This window comes from Manis javanica, chromosome 6 (genome assembly GCF_040802235.1).
Source record: "Manis javanica isolate MJ-LG chromosome 6, MJ_LKY, whole genome shotgun sequence".
Lineage (NCBI taxonomy): Eukaryota > Metazoa > Chordata > Mammalia > Pholidota > Manidae > Manis > Manis javanica.
The window spans coordinates 144,465,241-144,473,120 of record NC_133161.1 but is presented as its reverse complement, the minus strand read 5'-3'; the positions used below and the strand labels follow the sequence as shown (position 1 = coordinate 144,473,120).

At 59.4% G+C, this 7,880-nt stretch overlaps 1 protein-coding gene across 2 annotated transcripts; it reads right to left on the bottom strand.

The window, feature by feature from the left end:
- Window positions 1-2,456: 2,456 nt before the first annotated feature.
- Window positions 2,457-7,242, bottom strand: THY1 (Thy-1 cell surface antigen). Of its 2 annotated transcripts, none has more exons than XM_017679805.3 (4): window positions 7,086-7,242; window positions 5,035-5,095; window positions 4,250-4,603; window positions 2,457-3,714 (listed from the first exon to the last, which is right to left on the bottom strand). In XM_017679805.3, the coding sequence occupies exons 2-4, from the start codon at window positions 5,069-5,071 to the stop codon at window positions 3,602-3,604; spliced, it is 504 nt and encodes a 167-aa protein (XP_017535294.1). In that variant the 5' UTR covers window positions 5,072-5,095; window positions 7,086-7,242; the 3' UTR covers window positions 2,457-3,601. The 2 variants fall into 2 exon arrangements, with proteins under 2 accessions (XP_017535294.1, XP_017535295.1); XM_017679806.3 differs by having other exon boundaries at window positions 4,250-4,585; window positions 7,086-7,241.
- Window positions 7,243-7,880: the final 638 nt, after the last annotated feature.

Genomic DNA, 7,880 nt, shown 5'->3' with positions numbered 1-7,880 from the left:
CAGGAGCTTAATGTTTTTTGTACAAATAAATGATCCCAGTCCAATTGTCTTATTTTGAAAATTAGAGAAGTGAGGCACTGAGGTGCGGTCATTTAGTTTTGGTTCCTACTGAATTCAGAAAACTGCTTTATGGCAGATGAGGCAGGTGGCCTCCACTGAGCACACCCACGGCTGCTGGGCACTGCCCACCTCTGCTTTCGGGCAGCTCCAGCCATCAAAGGCCACTTTGGGTGTGGGGCCACACCTGGCCTCCATGAAACTCTCCCGCTGGTCCTGTGTTGCCCTCTACACCGTGGGTCCACTTCCCACGCCCTTCTCGGCCCCCAGGCCTGCCTTTGTCAGGAAAAGATGCCTCCCACGAGTCTTCACAAGACATGATTGTCAGGACGCAGAGGGACCTTCAGGGTCTGCGAGTCTCCTGAGACTGGGAGCCCTGGGCAGGAAGGCAATCCCCCTTTTGTCCTGAAGCCCTCCTGGGTTGAGCAGCAGATAGCTGGTGACCCCTCACGCTTTGCCAGGAGTCTGAAGGACCCCAGCTCCAGCATTTCTTCTTAACCCGAGACTGGCTTCGCTTGCATGTGCAGACAGGCATGCCCTTTGCAGTCCACAGGCTGCACACACACAGAAGGGATCAGCGTCATTGCTGTGCAGGCTGGAGGGTATGTGGCTCAGGTCCTCTGGACACTGTGTAGATGTATTGGTTGGTCAGTGGACATCCTCGCATCTCTTCATGGTGACCCCTTGCCCTTTGGAGGGAGTTGGGGAGACCCTCCCACCATGCCCTGCACAGATTTCCCGTCTCAGTGGACAGTCCAATCAAAGGGATGTGGAAAGGGGCTTGTGTTGCTATGCATAAGAATCCCATCCCTGAGGTAGGGCTGAGATGGTGGAAGGGACATGGGAGTGCCCAGCCCTCTTTATCATTAGCCAAGTCACTACTGACGTCCTGCAGCTTCCCCAAGACTCCTGACTTGACCAGCGGGGACCTGACAGCTGTTGTGGCCGGCCTCTGAGAGTCCGCGGCCACCCAGCCGCAGCACGGCCTCTCTGTGTTGGCTTATGCTGAGAGGTCTGCTGGCCCCGGCTTTAAGTTGTAGGGCCCCATTTCAGGCCCAGGCCTCTTTTCCTTGCCTGCCTTCCTGTAGTCCGTCCTCTGATGGCTTTGTGATTTCTAAGTGAAGCCCACGCACTGTGGGCCTCCCTCAAGCGTGGCTGCGGGGGGCAACACCAGTTCCCAGGACCCTTGTGTGTGGCTGCTAAATTCTTAGGGAATTAGCACCAGGCCGTGGCAGGGACCACCTAGGTGGCATTACCCAGGCACTGGGGGCTCATGGCATTCTCACAGATGAGGCTTCCTATCTGGCTTCTTCCAGGAAGACCTTCCAGTTCAACTCTTACTACACTGAGGATGGCATTTGAATTCCCTTCCCCTATAAAGGCTCTTTTCATTTTCTAGGTCTGATGCTTGCAGGTCCAGGCAGGACAGAGTAAGAGGCGCCTGTGTCCACGTTTGTCCTCTGGGGGCCCCAGGCTAGCTCAGAGTTGCCCAGAGACCTGGGCCTCGCAGTCGGGGACACAGGCGGCTGCCTCGCCAACCTGCGGGCTCTCTTGCCCTCTCTGGGCTTGCTTACTACCGCGGCCGCTGGCAAGGCACAGACATTGACGGGGGGCGTCCGGAAGAGTGGGGTCAGGGGCATCGATGTAGATCCCAGGTATTTAAGTAAATGCTCAGAAAGAATATCCTCTATGGCATTAAATACCAAGTGAGCCAGCTGGGTGGTTGTCACCGTCCTCCCCAGTTTCCTGGCAAAGGAGGGCAGGCTTTGTCTGGGGGCTGCCTCACTCTGCCAGCAGCTGGACCCCAGAGCCACCCTGCCACCCTGTCCTGGGCCCCAACGCCCCCGGTGCTGTTCACATTCTACTCCTTCGCTTTTAGAGGGAGCCCGGAGGGCTGCGGTATGCTCTCCCACCGCCCAGTTCTTTACTGGCGTTGCTGGGTTTAGGAAGCAGTGCTCGCCGGCCCCTTGCTGCCCTGGCCAGCTCCCATGGTGCCGCCTCCAACCTCCTCTCGGGGCCCGGCATTGCCCTCGCTATAGTCCCACGTAACTCGAGGGGCCGTTTCCCGGAACAACCAGATCCGAGAAATAGCAGTTCCACACCTTAGCACTTGTCAGCATGTCCCAGGGCCGCGTGGCTTGGCCCACACGTCGGCAGGTGAGTGCTGTTCCTGTCAGGTGCGTCAGCCCACGGAACATTCATTCATGCGGGCAACTGTGTCGTGTTAGGGTTGTTTTGAGGAGCCCACCGTGCAGTGGTCCATCGCTGGGGACTGTGGGGAGAGGAAGGGCTGATGAGGCAGGAAGAGGGAGAGGGAGAGGTGGCAGGCTGGGCCTCCTGGGTGCAGAGCCAAGGGAGGGGAGGCAGGCCTGGGGAAAGACGAAGGGGCAGAGGCAGGACAGATTCCAAGGCTCGGTTTTATTGTGCAGTTTTCTTTTTCCTCAACGAGATGCCATAAGCTGTGGTGGCATGACACATGTTCACAGGACAGGGCACAGCTGCTGGGTGGGGAGCTGGGTGTCGGGAAAAGCCATCTCTCGAGGTGTAGCCCATTGATGGGTCTCACTCATGGCCTGCCCCAGGCCCCCCACAGGCCCCTGGGAAGGCAGACCCACGGGACGGGGGCTGGCACGGACAGGGGAGGGAATGAAGAACCTTCCAGAGAAACACTTGGGCCACACTCTGCTTGGCCCTGGGGGCTCCACCAGGCCTGACTGCCCGCCTCCAGGTCACAGTTCGAAGCTCTTAGGAGCTTGGGACAGCCTTGGAGGGGGCTGTTGTCCTTTGCCACCCTCTCAACTGCTGGAGGGCAGTGAGGGTCAGTAGGCTGCCATAGTTAGCTTCTTCAGGTGGGGAGGGCCGATGGACCCCTCTCCAATGCTCCATTAGCACTGCCCCTGCCCCAGCAGAACCTGCACTTTCACTGGGCCAGCCTAGGCCCAAGGCCCCGAGAGGACTTCTGCTTTGGTAGGAGGCTGGCTTTCTACTGTGGCAGAGAAAACTCCTGGAGATGCTCAGCACCCTCCTCACGGGATGGGCCATTATGTCGGCAGTGTCTTCACATTTCCGGGTCTCAGACACCATCCCTGCCTGCCGAGGGATGTGCTAGGCCCAAACAGACCCCGTATCCCCTCCTCATCTGGGTCTCTCTCAGCTCCAAGGACCAGTACCCAGCCCCACCTCCATCCTACCACCTCTCCCATACCCTCACTCTCCATCAGATACCCAATTCTGGCTTCCCTTTTCACAAACTCCCAAAGAAAAGGAAAGATAAATTCTAAATAAACCGAAGAGAAGCAGCTCTGGTACACAGAGTATAAAAAGACAGCCAGTGGTGTGCAGAGAGGGTGTGAGTGGCACGGGGTAGGGCTGCAGGGAGCAAGGGGGTAGATAGTAGCATGCAGCACTAGGGTTCCTTGAGGGGTGGGTCCCCGTTTCTTCCCGAGATATGTGAGGGATTGGGGGTAGGGGTTCAGCTGACTCCGAGAAGTAGGATCTCTGGCTGGGCCCCAGGGCTTCCTGTGTCTTCCACGGGCCCAGCGAGTCACAGGGAGATGAAATCCATGGCCTGCAGGAGGGGCAGTGAGAGCAGGAGCAGCAGGAGCCAGGGCGTGTTCTGGGCCAGCAGGTTTATGCCCTCACACTTGACCAGTTTGTCTGCGGAGAGAGAACGGGGTGGAGGGGCAGGGCAGGAATGAAGGGGGCGCAGTCAGGCCCAGGCCCTGAGTAAGGGCTCATTCCCTTGGGGAGGCTGGTGCCCTGATATCTCAGCTGGGATCAGATCCGACCATCTTTTCCATTTGCAGGTTCCTGAGCCTTTGAGGCAACATCGTATCAGACCTTCACTAAGTGTCATCATGTGAAAACTGGGCGAGGGAGCTAGTGTCAACCCTGTTTTTCAGGTGGAGGGAAGGGAGATTGGGGATGTTAGGGGATTTGCATGTAGTCGTGCTAGAAATGCCCGCTACGCCATTCTGCCTGCCTGCCTGTCCTGTAGCCGCCCCCCTGCCCCCCGCCCAGTCACACTGAAGGCAGTGGCTCAGGGCAGCAGGCTGCAGATGGGGGAAGTTGAGAGGGGTTTTGGGGCCACTCTCCCGGCCCACAAGGGGACTGCCTCCCTGCTTTCCTAGCCAGTTCATTCCTCCCAGCCTGCCTCTTGCAGTTCACCTGGCTTTACTGGGGGCTTGCTCACCTCTGAGCACAGAGACATTCTTGCTGGAGGTGGTGGGAGGCTGGCCAGAGAGGTGGAGCTCACATGTGTATATCCCCTCATCCTTGGTGGTGAAGTCAGACAAGTAGAGGATCTTGATGTTGGGCTTGTTGGTAAAGCTGGTCCGGGAGCGGTACAGGTGCTCGGGCACCCCCACAGAGCCGTAGAGCACGTGCTTCTTTTTCTCCCGGGTCAGGCTGAACTCACACTGCACGGGCGAGGTGGTCGTATTGTCATGGCGGCAGTCCAGACGGAGGCTCTTATCCACCAGGCAGGCTGTCAGGCTGGTGACCTTCTGCCCATGGGCTACCTGCAAGACTGGCACCAGCAGTGCCCCTGCCCAGTTGGGCATTCTGCAGAGCAGGGTGCCTCCCACCCACATTCTCCCCATCCTAGAGGGCTCTGAGGGCCAGTCCATCTGCCTGGCTGCAGACCCAGCCTCCCAGCCTCCCTCCCTCCCTGTCTGCTCCAGTCCTGGGTCCCACCAGTGTGTTCTGGGGCAGGAGATCTTGGGGAGTTGATGCAGGTTCCCATTTGGAGACTGCAACTCTATCTGGGATGGGCTCAGTGAATTCTGTTTGCAAAAAACTACCTCAGGCTGTCAGAAGATCCACTAAGTTGCTCAGCTGACTTAGGGATGAAAAAGAGCCCTTCTCCCTTCCTTGCCTCCAAATTCTGAGGTCCTGAGGAAGAAGCTAGATTCTCTGAAGGGGGGGGGGGAGGAAGCCAGGGTGCTTGGGATCCCAGCCCTGCCCCTTGCCCAGTACCTGTCAGCAGAAGAGCGATGCCGATGGTGGGATTCATGGTGCCGGGAGCTCAGTCCTGAATCTGGGGGTGGGAATGGGATGGGAATCAGCCAAGAGATGGGGTAGGTGTGCCCACACTTAGAACCATTCTGGGGGCCCTGGGAGCCATGCCATGATGGCCACAGCAGGCATCCGAGCCCTTCTCCACAGCGCTCTCCCCCCCCCTACTTCTCAGTGGAGGTGACACTGTGTTTGGGGCTTCCTCCTCAGGAAAGCAAGCAGGGACAGTGCCCCTTGTAATGGTGTGTGTCTGTGCTGGACACTTGAGTGACTTCATCATTTTCTCTTCCCTCCAGGAAAACAGGGACTATTTTTTAATTGTGATAAAAATACATATACTACAAAATTTACCACCTTAACCATTTTTAAGTGTACCGTTCCGGAGTGTTAAGTTCATCTGCACTGCTGTGCAATCAATCTTCGGAACTCTTTTTATCTTGCAACATTAAAACTCTTCATTAAACGAAACCCGTTTCAGGGACTTCCATTTCTTGGTCAGAAGAAAGTTCCCAGTGCATAAACACTTCTTGGCATGTAACAGATGCTCAAAAGACATTGAATGAGTGAATGAATCTGAGCTGTGCACACCCACAGGGTTGTGATGGAGATGAAGAAAACTGACAAGCATCTAGTCCTATGACTGCTGCACAGGAAGTGATCCACTGATGTGGTTAGGGATGGTGGCTGGTGTGTGTGTGTGATTAAGGTGCTCCCAGAAAAGACTGTGCTTGGCACAGATAAGGGTGTCCCCAGATGTGCGAGGGAAAGTGACAGTGCGCTCGGATTGCACAGGAACCAAGATGTTTCCAAACGCCCAGCTCTCTGGGAAGATTTCATGGGCCTGCAGCTTTCCATTCCAGCTTCAGTTACCTCCCTGCCCAGGCTCTCTGCCATCTTTTTTTGCAGCCTAGGCTGGACATTATCAGGGGGCAGGTAGCCTAGCCTGTCCTCATTGGTGCTTGACAGGCCACAGGAGGGGCGTGTGCCTGCGAGTGCGCACGGTGCCCAGCCCGGGTGCGCAGAGCCCGCCGCTCGCCCGTGTCCAAGGTCCCCCAGGCTCAGCCCTGCGGTGGGGCGACGCTGGGATCCCCTGGCGCCTGCGGCTACTGTCAATACCCTCTTGGACCTCTGCCGAGAGGGACCCGAAGTACTGTTGGGGAAGAAAGAGGGTGGCGTCTGGCTTTGATTCGTGGACACTGAGTTGAGGAGGAGCGGTGCGAGGTTGGGATCTAGGAGGGGAAGAGGGAAGCGGCGGCTAGAACCAGGAAGGGAAGAAATGGGGCGGGGGCTGGCGCTGCAGGCTGATGTTGAGCCAGAGGGAGGGGCAGAGCGGTAGCAGGGGCACAGATATTTTCCATTTCTCTGCCAGTGCGTCCCCGCAGCCCAGAACGCGGAGAAGTTCTGGCTCCCTCCCTCTTCAGCCCCAGTTCGACCAGCCCCACCCTTACCCCGTATTCCAAGGGTCTCCTCCCCCAACGGCGGCCCCAGCCCCCGCTCATCCTTTCCCGGCTGTCCCCTCCCCCGCCTGCCTCCCAGTCCCCGCCCGCGGCGCTGCGGTTTCCTTCAGCTCGGACGCCCCGCACCCCGCGCGCAGCGAGGTCGCGAGACAGAGATCCGCTCCGTCTTGCCCTGCCCGGTTCTCTCCCCCGAATTTCGCCGCCCCCGTGCCCCGCCTTTGCGAGCTAGGCTTGGGGACGTCTGAGTGGAAAGCAGAGCCCAAGGCTGTCCTTGGCGCCCTTCCTCCCGGTTCCCCTGCAGCGCCCCGGCTCCAGGTAACTGTCCCCGCAGGGGCGAAAGCTGGGGGCGCCTTCCCCGCCCGGGGAACGCGGCGCGGGGCCTGCAGTAGTTGCGTCCCACCCCCGTCCCTGCTTGGCACGCAGGCCCCCTCCCGAGCGCCGCGCGGCCCCTTCCCAGGCACCTCCGAGGGTTCCCCGAGGCCTCGGCTGGGAGCCTTGCACCGGCGCCCGTGGCCCACCCCGCGCGCCCCGTCCCGCCCGGGCTCCGGCTCCCACCTGAGCGCCTGTCCTCTGCTGCAGCAGCCTCCTCCCGACACGCCGCCGCCTCCAGTTACTGCACCCAGCCCGGCGCCCGCAGTTTTCACCCGGGGTGGGAGAGGAGAGGCAGGGAGGGCCCGGGGCTCGGCCAATCAGAGGCGGTGGGGGGGCGGGGAAGGCAGGGAGGGAGGGGCGGCGACCAGGTTTTGGTGTGGGAGAGCGGCGGTCTGCAGCAGAAGGGGGACCTCACCCTGGGACTGGCAGGCCTGGCCAGGGACGCGGGAGGGTTCAGCGCCCCGGCAATCGGGGGTGGGGGGCAGCGCAGGGAACGCTGGCCGCTTCCCAGAGCCCCGCAGTGCTCGCTCCCTCTTAAGTAAGCTTTTCTCCTGATTTAGGCAGGCTTCGGAAGCCTGGGGGAAAACCGCGGCGGAGAGGATGGAGGATGGAGGCCAGCAACCAGCCTCTTGCACAATGCCCCCGCGGCCTCGTTTCCTTTTCAGCAGGAGCCCCCCTCCTGTGGAGCCTCCAGTGAGAGGTTTTGGAGTTGGAATATTCCAAGCTTTCTCCAACGGAAGATGGTGGCGCGCTTTCCCACTTGGGAGCAGAGCTTCAGAAGCAGGGCAGGCGGGGCACGGGGTCTGTCTGACTCCCCGGCCCTGCCCCGCCCCTCATCCATCCTGGAACACCAAGCCCCTTCAGGGGCTTTCCGCTCTAGGGCACCCAGTCTCCCCCAGCTCCTGGGCTTGCACCTTCTTGAGCAAACAGCTAGAAGGTTCTCGATTTCATATACTTCTCCTGCCACGCCCAACCCCT

Bases quoted from the DNA above. Each gene is read 5' to 3' on its own strand.
- THY1 (XM_017679805.3), bottom strand. From the start codon at position 5,071: ATGAATCCCACCATCGGCATCGCTCTTCTGCTGACAG. The intron at 4,604-5,034 runs GTACTGGGCAAG...CCAACTGGGCAG, and splicing joins CATCGCTCTTCTGCTGACAG to GGGCACTGCTGGTGCCAGTC. The intron at 3,715-4,249 runs GTGAGCAAGCCC...CTCTCTCCGCAG, and splicing joins GAATGTCTCTGTGCTCAGAG to ACAAACTGGTCAAGTGTGAG.